The sequence below is a fragment of the Mugil cephalus genome, chromosome 5, assembly GCF_022458985.1.
Source record: "Mugil cephalus isolate CIBA_MC_2020 chromosome 5, CIBA_Mcephalus_1.1, whole genome shotgun sequence".
NCBI classification, from domain to species: domain Eukaryota; kingdom Metazoa; phylum Chordata; class Actinopteri; order Mugiliformes; family Mugilidae; genus Mugil; species Mugil cephalus.
In genome coordinates this window covers 11,891,520-11,910,229 of record NC_061774.1, presented here as the reverse complement: position 1 = coordinate 11,910,229, position 18,710 = coordinate 11,891,520, and the positions used below count along the sequence as shown (strand labels likewise).

Sequence of the window (18,710 nt, the reverse complement as noted above, 5' to 3'; positions counted from 1 at the left end):
TTGGCTGGTAACACAACACCTCTGCTTTGCCTTTGAAGCAAATAAATTCGCTCCTTTGTTCACACTCTGACTCTCACTCACCTCTTATCCTCCTTTCAGTGCTCATCTCTTTTACCACTATTCCTGTCTCCCCTCCGTCTCCATCTCATCCTATTAATAACAGTCTTTCAGACTGAATTGTTTTTTTTTGTGTCTTTTTTCACAACACTCTCTTTCAGTCTACACTTTAGTTTTATAATTCTGCCCGCACCTTAATGTCTTGATTCCTGTTACTCTGCTTTTCTGGCTCGGTTATTATATCACTGTGTAATGGCTTTTAGAGTCTCATATATCTTATTTTGTCAGCACTGATTGTGACTTTCAATTCACTCCAAGTGCATTAAAAGGTTATGCTCAAATGTATGCACAATACATAACCTATGCCTGATTTCTTCTTCAAATGGCTATGGTTTTGCCAAGCCTGTATAGCTGCTCTTCTGTCTGTTGCTCGGTCTCTATGACCTTCTCTTCCTTTCCCATTCTCTCTCCCCCTTGTTTTTCCTCCTTTGTCTATGTATTCTGGCCGGTCTCCCGCATTTAGCCTGAACAAAGAGGCAGGCCAAAAACACCCTCCTCTGCATCTCTGCCTGTGGTTCTCTTCTCGTCCCTCATCTCCTCTGCATCTCCCTCTGCCCTCTGCCTCTTCCCAGTGGACTACAGCTCCCGACTTGCTCGCGCTGCTGTTAATCATATGATTTTGCTGCATTTGTCCGGTTTCACTTCAGCGTGAGAATAATCAATATTTTTCTCCAGCTCTTCTGTTCCCCCCTTCTTTTACTCTGCCCCCAAATATGCAATTTCCTAGTTCATTCCTCTCCACTGTCTTTCTGCCTTTAACTCCCCGGTCCTCTTCATCTCTGTCTACCTGTCTCTAAGTCAAGGTCCTGATGAATTCTGCTCTGTTAATTGATCTGAACGTAGTTCCTATGTCCATGTATGCACCTGTTGTAAAAAAAAAATATATGCATACACAGTGTATATATACGTGCGACCCTCTTGTGTATGTGTTTGTGTGTCACTGTTTTAGTGTATTTGCATATGTTAGAGTACAACTGTGTGGGCACTCTACAAAGAGCATGTGGTGTGTGTGTGTGTGTGTGTGTTTTTTTTTAAGACTGTGAGTCACAAGTGTCTTCACGCCTCTGGGGATTGGGTGACTGTGGCTATTACTGCTCAGTCTTCATTAAGTCCTGTCAAGCTGTGCATTTATGTGTGTTTTTGCCAGTATGAGCCGGTTGACATCATGTGTGTGTGTGTGTGTGTGTGTGTGTGTGTGTGAATGTGTGTGTGAGTGCAGTATCCTCAGCCTCACTTCTCTGTCATAAACTGCCCTCCTTCCCCCTGGCCGAGCAGTCCCTCCTGGGGTATCATTACCACCTCCACCTGGCTCCCTCCTTATTTTCCTGAATCAGAGCTATCAGACCATCCCTCTCCTCTGCCCTCCATCCAGTGTGCCCTATCTAGTGTCTGAAGTCACACAGCCCACACACACACACACACACAGAGCTAAGCACAAAAATATACAATCCTAATTGTACAGGCAAAAAATCTCTGCTGGCTGACAAGTGACAAATTCAACAAATTCACAATTTGTGTGTGGTGTAGGCACAACTATTATTAGCAGTTAGCGAACACAATGTAATGTATGGTAACTGTACATACAGTAAAATAAACACCCACAGACACGTCAGAAAAACACAAAATACACCTCACCTTACACCTTACAACTTATATGAGGCATTTATATGCAAATGATTGAACATAAGGTATAGTTAGATTTACACAGCAACGAATTAGCACAAAAGCAAATGCTTTATGTCTGTGTGAATCTCAGACGAGCTGAGGTTTAATGCCAGACTGACCCCTGGTGGCGAGACCGACAACAGCAGAATTTAGGGTTATCTATCTTAAAGGCATCAGAAGAAGGGATTGGAGGAAATGGTGTCATTTAGAAGCAGGGATTCAGGGGCATTTTCTTCGCCTCCCATTCTGATAAGAAATGCAGTAAGAGGTTGTTAAAACGGGAAAGTGATTTCTATTTTTAACATGCCTCTGTGTCAAAACTGATTTTTGGAATCAGCCTTGATGTCGATCTCCGAAGCACAGAGGAGAAGTGATAAGGCGACAATGGGGGACAGCTGGATCATGCACTCGTGATGGAAATGACTGTGTAATGGTGATGATAAGGCATTTTCATCTACAGGGCCCGGGGGCTTTTCTGTACTTGCTCTTGGCTTTTTTTCAGAAGTCTTCATTATGCCAGACCGTCTCGTTTTGACTGCAGTCTCCTTTCTGACAGTCTGTTTCAGCTCGGTTAGATTTCTGCCTGTCTGTCTTTTAACCCTCTGTTCTGTCTGTCTCCTCATCACGTTCCCTGGATCCCTGGCTTCACGTGGCCGGCCAAGCAGAACTGGGAGCCACTAAGACCACTATGCTGAGGCTCTGCGCATGCACAGCACAGATGTGTGAAGACGTCTGCATGGAAAAGCAGAGCACCTTTTATTGTGAGTGACTCTAATAGGCCTTTTTCTAAGGCAAATGCACAGCAGCTCATAAATTTAGACATTAGTTCAATAGGCAGATAAGAGTATAACTATAAAGTATGTTTAAAAATCAGGTATCTGCTTCCTGTATTTGACCCTCATTTATTTTTATGTAGCTTTTAAGCTGTACACACTGTTCACTGTACTGGAACGGTTTGGCAGCAAGTGTGCTGACTACACTTTCAGCAGATATACTGACGAGATATGCTTCTCTATCATGGCCACATGTACAGGCCTTAGTGCAGATAGGCACAGAAGAAGTTGTGCAACTAGGTTAGGTGGCAGGCAGACAGATGGATAGTCCAGTAGTTTGACATGCCTGCCAGGAAAACTGTATCACATAGTCACTGCACAGCTTGCCAAAACAACTAGAAGCAAGAGAGTTGTGGCAATGTTCTGAGCTCATTCTGACTTCATCATGTTTAATCCTTCAGCTCTGGTTGTATTAAGAAGATGAAACTTAGTTGCGGTGCAGTAAGTCAGGGGGCTAACCTTTCTAACTACTGCGTGGCATACTGGGAGTACTCCTAATCAGGGAGACAAATATGCAGCAGTTTGTCATGGTTAGAACGTCTGCTATAGCGAAATGAACACTTTTTTTACTTTTTTAGTTGCAGCTAAGCTAAGCTAAGAAACCCTGAAGGCAAATTATACATAAGAGTATCATGCTCTACTAAATACCCCGAGTAGATTCCAAAAACCCAGGCTCTCCAGTAACACACTTCCCCCCCTCTGGTTTGTAAATTAAGGAGCGGCGCACAACGACATGATTACAAACTAACGCACATTTTGCTCAGTTGCGTCGAGCGGAGATATTGTAGTGTCGTCTGCTTAAATCTGGGCATGTCTCCCTCTTAGAAAATGAGTGATGGCATGTGACGGAGAGAGACCTCAGAGAGCGTTTCCTTTCTTAGATGAGTGATGATAAACAGAAAGATCCTGACGGCAGCTTAAGATGGATAACTTTCGAGCCAATATCCGACAATGACAGTGAAGCATCCACTGCCGCTGATATGAAAGGATGGGCTGACAGAGACATGAACCAGCTGCAATGAAGGGAGGAGGCAGGGCGGTGAGGTTGACATTGATCTGTCGGAGCACTTGACTACTTCCGAAGAAGGTTCATACAATACATAACATATCAATTTGTCTAAACAATAATGGAAAATGAATCAAGTCTGAATCACTTGTTGCTGAAGTGTCTAAAACAAGCAAAGTCACATTCAAAGCATGGCGGGAGGATTAAAAAAAATGCAGCTCTTAAGTGCAAACCGAGTTAAAATGTGCACTTCACCATGTGGAATGAACGACCCCATTAAGAGCAGGTAGAGCACATTCAGAGCCCCGAGTGTTGTTAACAACGCCTTGGTTAATTCAGTGGCATGACTTTCAATTTCGCAATACAACAATAATCTGTCGCACTCCATTTGACTCCCAGACTACTGAAAACACAACAAGGGCTCCGTCAACGAGAGACTGCCTGTGTGGAGAGGACAATGAGTAGGATGATGAAGTATGTAGAGCTGTCTGGATGAGAAAGAAATGCCATGAATGCCGATATATTCGTCACTATTTCCACATCAGTTTGGCAGTCACTCCAACGTCAGTTTGTGTAGAAGTACTGCAGTCATCACCGTTGTGTAGCCAAAACATGAGTGATCAAGCAGGAGACTGTATGCACAGTCCACCGTAGACATCTTCAGGTTATCATGCAGCAATGACATTTATGGCTCGATGGCAACTACACAGTCACGTCTCACAGTTTCAGGTCGAGTAGTTTTTTATATACCACTTTGCTTATTAGTCGTGGATGTAGCAAGTGGTTGATAAGATGTCAGGCTGTAGAAATCAACATCAAACCTCATCAGCCTAAACTAAAATTATATGAGCTAACCACAATAACTTTCCATAATTGTTAGCTTTTCAACAGCTGGCTGAAAGCGTGACAGAACACATGACTTCAGCACTCCTTCAATCATCATCTTAAGTCCATTTCTTCTGCTATGGTTTAGTGACACACAGGGAAAATTAGGACAACAGTTTATTTTGAGGCGCTTAACTTCCAGTATGGAGAGTTTGTAGAAATAGTGCAAAAGTTTGAGAAAAGCAATTAAATTAGTAAACATAATAATCTGTAGGACAAATGATCGTCATCCAAAATTTCATGATCGGGAAAACCGTAACGGTATGTGAATACTGTATGAAATATCAGTGTCTTCTTTCTTTAAATAATAGTTAATAAATGTGAATGAGGTATTTAAACTGAGCTATCTAAATAGTTTGGACTGGCATCCCTAACTTTTAAAACAGTGTCAGAACATCCGAAAATCAGCCTTGATAAATAAAAAATGGTAGGGTGAGATAGATAGTCCTTGTAATTATACCAATATTGATGCATTTCCCAGGGTTTGTACTGAATATTCCTTACATCTCTCACTGCCATCTCTCTTTCTCCTCCATTTGCTCGTGAACGGCTCTTCAGCAGCGCGGTAACCTCAAATTACTTTCTTATGCACAACTTTAATAAAGCTTTGACATGAACGCGGCGTACCCAAGTGTTTGTTATAGATTTTAGTGGGTGAACCCCCCCTCATACATGATTCTCCTTAATAAGTTTAACAGAACAGCCTGATTGCCGTTGTTAGGATAAGATTGAAGTTCGATCTCTGCCACTGATTAAGAACCAAGGATCTGATGGACCAAGAAAACAATCTGATCCAAATGCTCCTGTGATGATTTGTATTCTCCCAGGGATGTCCTTGTTCCATAGCCTTGTCTAACTGGAAGGCCTAGAAGGAGTAATTTTGTCAAATAATTTCGACAAAAATAATCTCACCCCAACTTCAGTCAATTCTAATTCAAAATGGCCAACGAGGGGCCACGCACAGCGAAACTGACATGACACGCACACCCTCCCTCTCCATGCCAGACCGCTCCCACTGCTTAACTCACGTGGTGAAGGCCGGATTGTACTTGGCTCCCAGGTAGTACGAGTACAAGTTGAACATGCCGATCATGAAGGCCACGAACACCATGATGAAGATGACCATGAACTTGAAGATGTCTTTGACCGTGCGCCCCAGCGAGATCTGCAGCGGGCCGAAGCTCTCGTTGGCCGGCAGGATGTAGGCGATGCGCGAGAAACTCAGAACCACGGCGATGGCGTACAGACCTTCTGAGATGATCTGGGGGTCGGATGGGCGCCACTTGTTCCTGGCTGGAGGAAAACGGAATGAATGTATTGATGGTAAACTTTTCAGAAAATAAAAAAAAGGGGTCAGATTTTGCCCACTTAACATTGTTAAACTGAATTAAACCTGATGGATAATGTGGATTAACAATTAGATTAGAATAAAATAGAAAAAGAAAAATACTTTATTAGTGCTGAAACCACAGATGTAGTCAAGATTTAAATATTTCCTGATTTTAGACCAACTGTTTTGTTGTTAACCCCCTGTTGGAGCTCACAAATAGAATGTTGTAGTAAATAAGTGCAAAACACAGGGGTTTAAAATGAAGCGCAACGTTATTTTCATCCGTGCAGCTTCAAGCACCCAAACACACAGCTTGCTCTTCATATTCATCAGTATGTTCAGAGTAAACTTCTGGTAACGGACACATCTAAATGTTAGCAAGGGATGTTCCTAAGAAGCATCATCTTAACTTTGATGGAAGAGAAGGAACAGTAAGAAGATGGATTAAGAGAGGATGGAAATGTCATTGGCATGAGGAGGGAGTGGGAGGAGGGAAGCAATGAGCTGGGTGGGGAGCAGAGAGAGGAGGGAGGGGGGTGGGGGTAAAGGGACAGTGTGTTCAAGGAGAAGTGAGGACGAAGGGATGAGGGAAGAGGTGTAGCCAAAGCGGCACATGCAGAAGGACAGGAAAACCGGGCAAGATGGAAACATAATAAATGAAAGACATGAGTAAAAGCAAGAAAGGCTCCATTTCACTGTTTTGTTCTTGTGTCTAATTAAGACACAAATTGCCCAGATATGAAGACGAGGGTTTGTGTGGATTATAAGTGACAGTGCAGTAATAATGCGCCTCCATCTGTTTACTGATGTGTCATGGCAGAGTCACACCACCAGATGACAGCACTGATGAAGGTTCTATTAGTAGCATTGAACAGTTCAGTAGCCTGCAGCTGTTGTATGGCATACAGATGTTTTCTGGTCGTCAGCTAGATACAGGGTCATTATCAAGGTCTTAATGTTGGATTTGTTTCACATTGAGCAATTTTGTTCATTATTTTTTCCTTATCTGTTTGCATCTATTATTCTCCGTTGTGTATACAGTGTATCTCCTCTGAGTAACTTTCCAGTGAATGTGCATTTGACAACGGTAGCAGCATCACAATCATCATCACTGCTTGTTGCCAATGAAACCATTAATTAAACGGGGGCTTGTGTGCGGAAATAGCTGTAAACATCTTCAGGTAAGCATGAAAAAATGATATTTATGTCCAAATGACAAATGCACACTTCAATCGTCTTGTTCCACGTTGAATCCAAGCTGAGTTTTCTAGTTATTCGTGACATTTTCAGTCATCTGGCTTGCTCCCCTTATCAGTCACGGATGCAGAAAAACAATAGTTTTATCTTGTTCGGTTGTTGGTAGTCAAGAAATGAAACTGCAGAAGTAGTCATGTTTCTTATTAAACATCTGAGGGACTGGATCATGAATGCTGATGCAACAGATAAGTTAACAAAAAAAGGGGCACCGTGGACAGGAACTTTGAGTATGGTCAAGTGGTAATCGTCACAAAAGATAATAAACAAAACAAGAACAATAAAATACACCTAACCATGCCTTCCACACCTTATAAAAATGATATTAGTTGAATAGTGGTGTAACTGCTCACCATAGGTGAAGTAAGCCACTTCGTCGGGCAGTGAGGCGTTGCTGAGGTCTTCGTCCGGTACGTGCATGTCCACATACTGCTGGGCTTTGGACGCCTTGAGGAAAGCCATGAAGCGTGCCGTGAAGGACGCCACAAATATGGACAACATGCCGAAATCAAGTACGTTCCAAAGGTGCATGATGTACTCTCTGGGCCCGTCACTCCAGATCTCTTTGCATTCTGACCAAATCATGCCTGAGGAAGGAGTGCACAGGTAAACATCAATATGTACAGTATATATATACACATACATGCAGTATATAGCGTATGTGGATATATGTGCAAAGGAAAGTAAAGAAAAGACAAGATAAACATACAGTACATATATACCTATATACACACAAAACAGCATTCACAAACACAGATGTTGACAGAAAATCTCACAGTTTAAACTGAACCACTCAGACATGCGGCACTTAGAGCTCAGGTGCATCCACACGCACACACTCAGTGGAAAATCTCATCTCTCCCACGCAACCACTCTGTCATTCTGTATTTGGAGCCAAAACAAGGAGAAAATTGCTTAGTGAAAAGCCGTACTGATCAGTATCATGTCCGTAACAATTACCCAGCCTTCAAAGCATGCTATTGGAATTACAATTACCCCGTCTAACCAAGCCACCACTCAGAGCACACGCGCACACACACACACATTCAAGCAAAAAAGCAGTCAGAACAACACCTGATGCCTAAAATGACACAGGACAGGGAAAAAAATGACATCATTACCAGTAAACAAATAAAGGCCGAACCATATGTCTACGAACATGCACGAATGGCACGCATAATGGCGTTATATGTGTGAGTGCGAGAGAACATCAGAAGATGGGAAGCAGCTGAGGTCTGACAGATAACTGCCACGGGCTATTCATCCATCCACTCTGTATTTGTCTGTCGCCTCCTTCCGTCTCCTTGTTTCTTCATGCCTTGTGTGAGATGAACCTTCTTGCGCTTATATCTGTCTCTCTCTCTGCCAATCCCGTCTTTCCTACATTTTTTTTTCTCTCCATCAGATATTTTCTAAGCACCACCTCTCGGGTCAGCTTATTGATAGGACTCAGCATGGTTACAGCTTCAAGAACTCAAGCTTGCGGTTCAACCAACCGGGGAACCTCTATTTGATGCTTGGAAGATAAAAGAGTGTGAAATGTTGCTTTGCCATAGCATTGGCTTTCATTCTCTTGGTTGGCATGGTACAGTATTGAACATGTCTCATGTTAAAGGCAGGCAAGAAAAAGTTTTCTATTTTCTCTTTGTAGGACATTTATAGATTTATAGCAGGGGATGTTGTTTTGCAGAAAAAAAATTTAAACTTTGATGTACATCAAGGCTTATGACAGCAACTGTCTACTCTAATCTGAATCTAATCGCGTATATTTGAACTGGCTTTGCAGTGGAACGGCATGCATGGTGTGTGTTGGAGGGTGGCTCACCTAACACCCACTTCATGATCAACATCTCCGTCCAGGAGAACTGGGTGGTTTTGACCCTGAACACTTGTCGTGGGTGATCTGTGATGGTCTCGTTGGGCAGGTTCTTGACGCCCTCAAAGCGGTCGGAAGCATTGACGACCAGCAGACCCAGGAAGATGGTGAAGGAGACGGCGTGAGCCACAAACTTCATGAAGGGGCTTCGCAAGATCTGGCCAAGCTGGAAGTAAAAACATTGAGGAAATAATTAGATAGATGTTCCAGTGCATATCTTTGAACTCTCAGTCACTAATTCATTAGCTACTACAACCACCATGATCAAGATGTGTTTTAGTGTCATGGCGACTCATGCTTTAAGAGAAACATTTTTGAACGGTCAGGATTGCAGGATTTTTTCCGGGAGAACTCTTGCTTGCCCGCGGTTCTGGACCTTGGAGATCAAAAGCTCAAAAGTGCAGTTACGTCACCATCTCAGCAGGCGCACAGCAGCTGCTGCAGTGCATGCACGTTCTTATCCACCGCTCGCATTCGCAGTGGCATAAGGGAAAAGCAACTAGATGCCAATCAAGCAGAGGTTGCGGGAACGCAACATATGGGGAGAATATAACACAAGATGGTGCTGCACAAATATTATTAAACAACAGAGGAGCATTTTACACACTAAGAAACACGCGTACACACTTCCAACCCCATACAGGCATTCGAGATCCCAATATTTGCCACTCTCTGAACCTGCTGTGTTCAATATTAACTACCCACAGGATATCTCTACTCTCTGCATGCACAGTAACACATGAGATCTGGTAGCTAAACCCCATGCCACACGCACACACACACTGTTAAACCACGTGGGAAGAGGTTGTCTGATAATTCTTAACCCCGCAAAACCTCCCCTAAACCTCCTCCTGCCTCCCGCATTTCTCCCAGCTGCTCCGCTGATAAGGCTGATCCATTTCACAGCTCAGCTTAAATGAGATGGTCATCCCAGATCAGGCTGTCTGCTGTGTGACGGCCGCAAACCCCACGTGTTTACTTTTTATAGGTGGTAGGCGGCAAGAGGCTGCGACAAAATGGTTGCCGCTGGCGGCAGGAGCATGCAGATTACGTAAAAGACATCTGGTGTGACATGGAAATCTTGAAAGGCCAGAATGTAGCTGTTACGTCTGAAGTGTCTGACATCATTTCACCTAGAAGATTAAAACCTGATGTGAACGGTGTGCGGACAGGCGTCCACTCCGAAAACCTCGCTGCATGATGTAATCATATTGCATTTTCCCCCAACAATTCAGGACTACACACACAAAAAAAGGATCCCTGTCGGAAACCACCAAAATAACACAGATATTACACACAGGAAGAAGGTTCTGGGTTTGAGTCCCTTGGTCGACTGGGGCCTTATTTGGAGCCAGATGGGACCATGTTTTCAATGAAGAGGAAGAAATAACGATTAGCGTGGGGTGGATGGGACTGTTAATAATAAGACCAGACATGTCAATGAAGCCAGACTCAGACCCAAACACATCTGCTTCAAAATAAATGTAATTATCACACTCATCAGTGAAGTGAATTTAGAAAGTGACATCATATTGAGGAAAAAAAAAAAAAAACGCATGCATCTTGTGACTATCTTGTGACAGGAAAATTGCACGTACGTCTTGTTTACGTCTGCACAATATCTGACTCATGCGTCTCTACGGGAGGGAAGTACTGTAAATATTTTCTATTAAAGGCTAAATGGTAGAAGGTAAACAGTACACGGTGTGCCATATCAATTTTTGTTCCATTACAAACACGGCAAACGAATGTGGACTGATGCTGCAGATTGGTGGCAGTAGGTGGAGGAACGTGGAGCTGGTGAAAAAGTAGCAACAGATTTGCTTATGCGTTGTGATTTAATTGGTCAGACACCAAACTGTGTCCTGCATATTTACAACTACTTGGGTTAAGTTTAATGTTATGCAAGTAATATAGTTTTAAATGCATACAGACAATGGTTTAAGTACAGCATGATTGATCACATACATGATATCCAGCCATTCCAGCAGTGATAAATGGACTATGACCCTGTCCTGTATGTACTGAATAGGATTTTTTCTCATTGCTGTTTGATTTGAATCTCCAAAAGGACACAAGGGAGACGGAGACAGAGATGCTGAGGAGGAAGCACGGGGACTACTTCACACATAAAAGGTTCAAAAATCCCAAACAGCAGTGTCATAGCCTGTGTGCAGTGAGACACGTCAGCAAATTCAATGGATGACACACTACAGAAAAGTAATTAAAGCGAAACTAATAAGCTAATAAAGGAGGACATGCAGAGTTTGCAAATGTCAGGGTATCAGACCCAAATTGATTGTGATAGCAGGTATAATTACTGTATATAAAGCAACCCGGCCTGCGCCAGTAGCACTGTGTGAATAACCACGCTTCTTTCACCGTAGTTCCACTTTTATTCAGTTTCCATTTTCGCTCACATAGCTGCCGAGACATCTGCGCAGAATGACTGAAATTAGCCAAACTCTAACTGCGTCAGTCCTTGACTAACATATGTAGCTTGCTTCAAGAGGCCTCTCAGTCAGTCTCGTTACTTCTGTCACTCAACATTCCATCTATTCACTGTCACTCAGAGACGGCTGAAGAAGGCGTCTCGCGTGCACCGACCAATATCTGTCACATCACTCCATGTCTTCTCCGCTTATAAACAGCAATATATCTAAATATATCTACATCTTAAAAACCACATCTCATATTTTTTTTTTTTTCTGTGAAAGGAGATGTCCAAAACATTTACGTCCATCCTGTCCGCCTTCAGTGACACCGCACTTCCATGCAAGGAAGAAAAGTATCTCCATCATCTCTGCCTGTGAGAAATGAGCAGTTGATGAGATGAACAAAATTGCATGATTAGCTCCAGGTGCACGAGGGCGCACTGCACACAATCACGAGAACCTCCGTCTTGATGTCCTTTTTTCTGGTTTCCTCTGTCTTTATCTATTTCATTATCAAATCCATTTATGTACTTGTTTTGAGCTGCTGTCATATTGTTATTCGGCATACATACACATGCACTTGGCCTCAATATTTGTTTGATTGAAAGGCCCCTCACCCAGTAGTTCTGTCATTTTAATATCTCAACCATGAGTTAAAACGATGTGCACAATAAAAAAAAGAAAAGAAAATACAACAATAGCAACATGTTGTATGTCCGGGTGCTGCTGGTGCTTTCCTGCTCTTTCAGTCGCGTCACAAAATGGCAGACTGTCACATGCAGGCTCATCGGTTGGTTGATTCATAATCAAATATAATCGCGCACAGGCGCGCACACACATAAGCGAACACACTCTCACGCACATTGACCTACACAGGTGTTTTTGTAGCATGTGACACCGTGTGCAACGAGTGCCTGCCGATCGAATCCACATCTCACTGGTGGAGACGCTCTCTCGCCATAGCTGCTCTCCATCCTCTCATATACACTTGACATCAGCTGCTCTCCGGTCTCTGAGTATACAAAATGACTAATTCATCAGTAACACCAAACACAGAGCCCTCAACACTGTTTCTGGATCACTCGGTGTTAGCGAACACAAACACACACACACACGCATCAGTTTATGATGAGGTGGAGGATTATCCAGGTTGATGAGCAGATTTACATAACCGCTCTGTTTGGCTCCCGCGCACGTGTGGGGCCCGCATCATATTGTGTCACTTTACAAATTATAATTTGTTTGATGGAGTATGAAGAAAATGTTGTACAGAGCTTCAGGCCCACTAATCAAATGGTGATTATACGATGTTCTTTAAATTGGAAATATATTAAAAATTTTTTATTCACCCAAGTCATTTCTTGGCGTCAGCACAGTAAAATGCGTTGCTAGGACGTGAATGCATCGTCATTAAGTTAGGCTACGTGTTCATAATCCCCAGAAAAATAAACTTAAATGGCTTAAAGAAGCTTTTAAGTATTTTTTGTGTGAGGTAGAGAAACAATATACTTATTTTTTTTGGTTCAGAAAATGAAAACACGCATTGAGAGTGAGAAAGTGGATTACAATATAAAGCCAACATTTCTTTTTTGACCATGAAAACTGCTGTTATAACCGCAGTGTAGGATAACCCCTGATAACACGGCCTTTCCTCTTTCCCCTACTTCAAGGCAAATGTTAGTTTAACCCAATCTGTTGTTATATGTGTCCAATAAATGTGACTTTTAATTAAGTTTTAATTATTTAAGGATTGTGCACACAAGAGAAGGAAAAATACAAAATAATCTAATTATATGCAACTATAGCTCTACATATGTGGTCTACTGGCAGTAGGCTTCGTTGTACAGGCTGACAGAAGCAGGAAGCTGCTTGAGCGCTGGTGGAGCTATCGGCTGCTGAAGACACCGTGGTGCCATGGAGGGGGCGGGGACAGTTTTCCATCATCGTCCTCCGATCACCCACCACCTCTACAGGCTGAGGAGGGCAGTCCAGAACAGAGGCAGCCTTCTTGACCAGTGACCAGTTTACTCTTTTCTTTTAGCCTGACACTGAGATGCTGCTACTCCAGCACACCACATACTAGTGTTTTCCTGATGAGACCACAGAGCCATAGAAGGACCTCAATAGTGCTCTCTGCAGTCCTAAGGACCTCAGTGTCCTTTGCAGGTAGATTCTGCTCTGGCCAGTCCAGTTTTTTGTTCAGGTGAACACCTAGGAACCACTAAGAGTCCACTATATGTATGTCCATTCCCTGAATGTTCACCGGTGTGTGTCGCGTGGGTTTGTCTCTGCAAAAATCCACCACCAGCTTCTTAGTTTTTACCCACATTCAGATCGAGGCAGTTTTCTTGGCACCAGATAACAAGTGTTGGATGAGTCCTTTGTCTCTCCCGATTTTCCCGTCCCGTATGACGCTGACGACTAAAATTTATAACTTAGCTACATACACAGAACAAATACTGCAAAATACAATACAATTTAAGTAAATACAATTTAACAAATTTGCGAGTTTTTTTTTCTGCTTGACTTTAATCATGTTCATGTAAGCCTTTGTGTGGCCATACCTTGCTACATGGAATTATCCAGTAGGCGATAGCCAGGAAGGGCAGACCCACGGTAACCCCCAGCACCGTCCAGCACTTCACACCGACGGACTGCTGCCTCAGGCCGGGCAGGTTCTCGTACCAGATCGTCAACAACTGCTGCTGGCAGTTGGGATGGGCCACGAACTGAAGATGGAGGGAGGGAGACAGGAATTAGAAATTCAAGTGAGTGGAGAATGAAGGAGAAGAGATGTGGGCTCAGGTCAAGGAAGGCGAGGGAGGAGAGAGACATAAGGGCAACGAAGGGAGCGAAACAGTTAACAGACCAACGGGGAGAAGATGCTGAAAGACACGAAATGCTGTGACCCCAGAAAATGTTAGGAGCATGTAAATGAGTATGTTTATCATTAACAAGGCAGCTCCTTTTCAGGAATTTGAGTCCCGTAGACAATTTTAAAGACATTGATGAGTGATGAGGGCACATAGAAGATAAGTAAAACATGTTGAGAATACCATCCCTAACAATAGAATGGGAGAGGCCTATTTGTCCCGCCTCAAGTTTGTCCAATTAAATTGGTGACAAATTTCCTGGTAATGTTGGATATTTCAGAATGCATGAATGATCTGTTAATATGTATTTATACACAGATGGTGAAGGACGTTTCCTCTAGAACAGAAGGCATCTTTGTCTTCTAAACTGGACCGGATCCTGCTTGAATTGATTTCAAAAAGCAATGAAACACATTCTACCACCTCCTCTGCACTGTAAAGTACTTTATGTCATCATAAAATGCATGCATATTACGCACGTCGCTTTGCTGCCTTGGCATTATATCAATGCAACGAGTGTAAAGTGAATAAGGTTCACCACTTCACCGCATTCATGAAAAGGGCTTTTAGTGCTACTCTGTACACAGTAACTCAAGCAGCTGAGTGTGCAGGCTGCATTTCCGTTCAGAGTGTACACATTGTGTATTTGCTAAAACACTAATTCATTATTCACAACATATTTGTATTTATGACTGCTCCTTGACTTCATCTAGAAAAAAAAATGCCAACAAGCAGGTTGGAAAATCAATCTCATATACCGTGTGTAAAAGAAAGCAGGCAGCGAATAAGCAGGACTGAGTGTTGACATTAATTACTGACTTTATTCCAAGAAAGGAGAGGATAAATGAAAGCCAGCGAAGGTCTCATGGGGAAAGAGAGGGTGGATGGATGTGTTTTTTTCCACTGGAGGAAGGATGTGGACAGCAGAGCAATCAATGCTCGGTCGGTGGCCAACTACTGGCCACCGTCGGTGGCCTACAATCAAACTGTGTTTGCATACTGTTTTTCGTTTATGTCTCAGATCTGAGCAACAGGTTACGTTTCGTCAAACGTGCTCTCCTTTGAGGTTTGTTTGCCTCTTTTTGTCCTACCCACAATCAATCCTTTCCACCCCTCTATCAATAAGCCTCGATAATCACATTTACCGAGCATTTATCTTGGCTGACGACTGACATCCTCCGTTCCCGTCCGCCGATCGAAGCAGACATAAGAACAATGTGTGGACGTACATTCAATCATCTGAGCATGAAAGACGGAAACCACATGCAACAGTGGGTACCTCTTAACCCTAAAATCAAATCTGCCAATCAACAAAATCAGAGTTAACATCATTTCTACTGGTGTCCAGTCTATCAGACCACTGACCCATGACACGGACCTTGCCTGCATCCAGCAACATGCGCTGCTCACAGTCATGCTCCACCTGGTTTCCATGGCAATCCATCCCTCCCTCGCTCTCCTCTCCTCTCGTATAATTAGCTGCCTGGTACTGGTCATGCTCTCTTGTACAGGATAAAAACAAAAACATTGCTTCGAAACCGGCTCGTTTGCTGTCCAACCTGAGCACTGGCACAAATAACACACGTACACATGGGATTCACCTTTGAAGTAAACAATCCGCACACCAGGGTCAAATATGAGCGTGTGGACGAGAGAGTATTGTAAGGGGAAATGGGAAAAAGGGATTTGGTCTGACATTTACTTAGAGCACTTCTGTTCAGGAGGGATTACACAGAGTCCAGTCAGTTGTTTACAGAAGGCCCTCTGAGGTCACAGGCACGGAAACACACCAACATACCACATGTTTGTACACTGTTTCTACACAAATGGCTGCAGCAAACACCGAAACAAATAATGTATTGTATTTTTCTATAGAAATCATTCTCAAGGTACATTTTTCATTGTTGCGCATGACATGCATGCATGGATAACAATAATCCCAACTAAAACACGCTGTTATTGAGAGTTTTGTAACGCAATGTGACTTTATTGATCCACTCTTTACGTTTTTCATCCCCCAAGGAGTGTTTAGCTTCAGAGTTGCTGTTCTTGGTTAAGTTCAGACTTGAGATTTAAACTCCATGTCAAGTATTTATGGCAATCGATCACCTCAGCATCATTGTCTTTATGGTTACTGAGCTATAAAAATGTCACACCGCATCCTGCTTCCTCCAGCACTGAACCCACAAGTCACTTAAGACTGCTTAAAGTGCCACTGGGACCGTCTTTCTCAGTCATGTGGATCATAATCCTGTTTCATGTTATTATTAAGAGTAGCTATAATACGTCACAGTGGTTCTGGAGAAAAACAACTGGATTCCTGAAGCCGACATCAGTAACTCTGGATCTTATTTTAATATCTTCTGCATCTTTGAAGTGAAAGAGAGACTACGGTCTAGAATTGAAATGCTACTCCTATCAGTTCCCTGGTGGGAAAATATGTCACATAACTTACATTATTTTTTATATATACTTTTTTAAATACGACACAAGATTCATGAAATACAACACACTTAACTTTCTCCACTTGTCTTACCTTCTTGACTTCATACTTGATGGCCAGTTTGACACGGCTGAGGCAGGGTCGGTTGTAAGGGCTTGGCGGACATTGATCCACATCGCCGTTCAGTATGGCCTCCACTTCCTCTGTGTCCCGACAAAGGTCCAGCACGCCCACCACGAAGTCCTTACACTGCATGGACAGCTTACGGTAGTCATTCTGCATGAGAGTGGTGTAAGTAAAGAAGAGAAGGAAAGAGAAGGGAGAAGAACTTTAGACATCGGCTTTCAGTCTAATTCAATATTAATACACACTGCATCATTCTTCAATGGTGGAATTCGGACATCACAAATCAAAGGATCCGTCTGAGCGAGGCTTCAGCTGCTCCTTTATTTTATTGACTATTATTTGATTTATATTTTACACTAGTCTCATTATTATGGTTCCCTACCCTCAATCAAACTATCATCTCTTTGAGTGCTCCATGTGTGCGCCTCCTTTCAAGGGCAGGTGATTTGTTGCCCACTCACTTGCCACCTGTTTTTACCCGTGTAAAGCAGTCAGGCACCTCAACAGTCTTTTGCGTATTTTAATGAAAACCCTCGACCACGGCTGAAGTGGCTTCTCTTGCCTTTCGATATGAGAAATGTCAACATCACAGTTAGAGACATTTATTCCTATCTGCAATTATAATCTGGTAGAAAAATGTAAAGGGTGGTTTTGCTCTTGACCTTTCTATGTATATTCGAAAAACCATATTCCATGGCTGGGTAGATACACCAGCAGTAGTTCTTTTTCAGTGTAGTTGACTAAAAATTAAAAATAAATGGAGAAATAATCGGTGTCAGAACGAAATACGACACAGATGGGAATGAGAATGAGGAGAGGGTACAGAGTGTCAACACAGAAGGACGATCCGTACTATCCTCCAGCCGTCCATACGTACGTCAACATATGTTTACAGCGCAGTAATGTTCTGTGTATCACCTGATTGACATTCATACTGAGTAGAACAGATGTCACAAATCAAGGCAAATGACATGAAGCCAGTCGGGGAACTGGCTGAAAAAAAGACGCCAGCAGCTGCAGTACCTTGAATGATTGAAAGGCATCTCTATAGACCCCAATGTTAAAATACACTACTTTAAAGCAGAAATAAATATAAATAACTGTTTCGCTCTCGAAAGTTAATTTGCCCAACTTCTATATTGTGCACTTTCAGTTTTTTTAAGGCTTAAAGTTATGCATAATTATGGGTGTGGTAGATGTGAGTGACAAGTTGGTGCTCTTGATGCTATTCCTCCTCTTTGAACCTCTTTGGATTACCTGGGAGTGAAGCAGAGTGAGGCACTGCCAAGACGCTGCATCCAACAGGATGGGCATTTATCAAATAACACATACGCAAACTTCTGAGATTAATTAATAATGAAAGTTGTTTTTCTTCTCTTACTTGGAACAGCAGTGTACATGCATGGATGAAAAATGTATTCCAGGACACCTGGCTGCACCATTTGTTAACCCTAATACTAACTTTGTAATTACACCAGAAGAATTGACTAAATTAGCAACATTTGTCATTTTACGTAATCGTGTCAGATCATTACGAACTAAAATGAGATATAAAACTTGTGTGGCTCCCACAAAAAACAAATTAGCTCAGTCAGTGTACATTCAAGTTTCGACCCCTCTCCCCTATCCCCTGTGGCCGCCACAGTTCATCCCTCTGAAGGACCCCCGAACCCTCTCCCCCTTCCTTCTCCTCCTCATCGTCCAACATCATTCTGTTAGACAACAGTTGGCCAAGCAGGGAAACAAGGCTGGGGCTTCTGGCAGGTTTACGGCCCCTGAGGACTGACTCTCATTATGTATTCACCACCATGTTTCTGCTCAAGCAAACCATTACAGTGTGCTGAAGCAGGGCTCCCCAATAAATGAA

The 18,710-nt window shown here is 42.8% G+C and overlaps 1 protein-coding gene across 1 annotated transcript in view; it reads right to left on the bottom strand.

The window, feature by feature from the left end:
* Positions 1–18,710, bottom strand: part of trpc7b (transient receptor potential cation channel, subfamily C, member 7b) — a 43,718-nt gene that overhangs the window by 13,440 nt on the left and 11,568 nt on the right. Inside the window, exons 3-7 of the mRNA XM_047584424.1 lie at positions 16,811–16,993; positions 13,966–14,130; positions 8,916–9,132; positions 7,444–7,677; positions 5,535–5,799 (exon numbers count right to left, since the gene is read on the bottom strand). Coding sequence (XP_047440380.1) covers positions 5,535–5,799; positions 7,444–7,677; positions 8,916–9,132; positions 13,966–14,130; positions 16,811–16,993 — 1,064 coding nt within the window. The remainder of the gene's footprint in view (positions 1–5,534; positions 5,800–7,443; positions 7,678–8,915; positions 9,133–13,965; positions 14,131–16,810; positions 16,994–18,710) is intronic.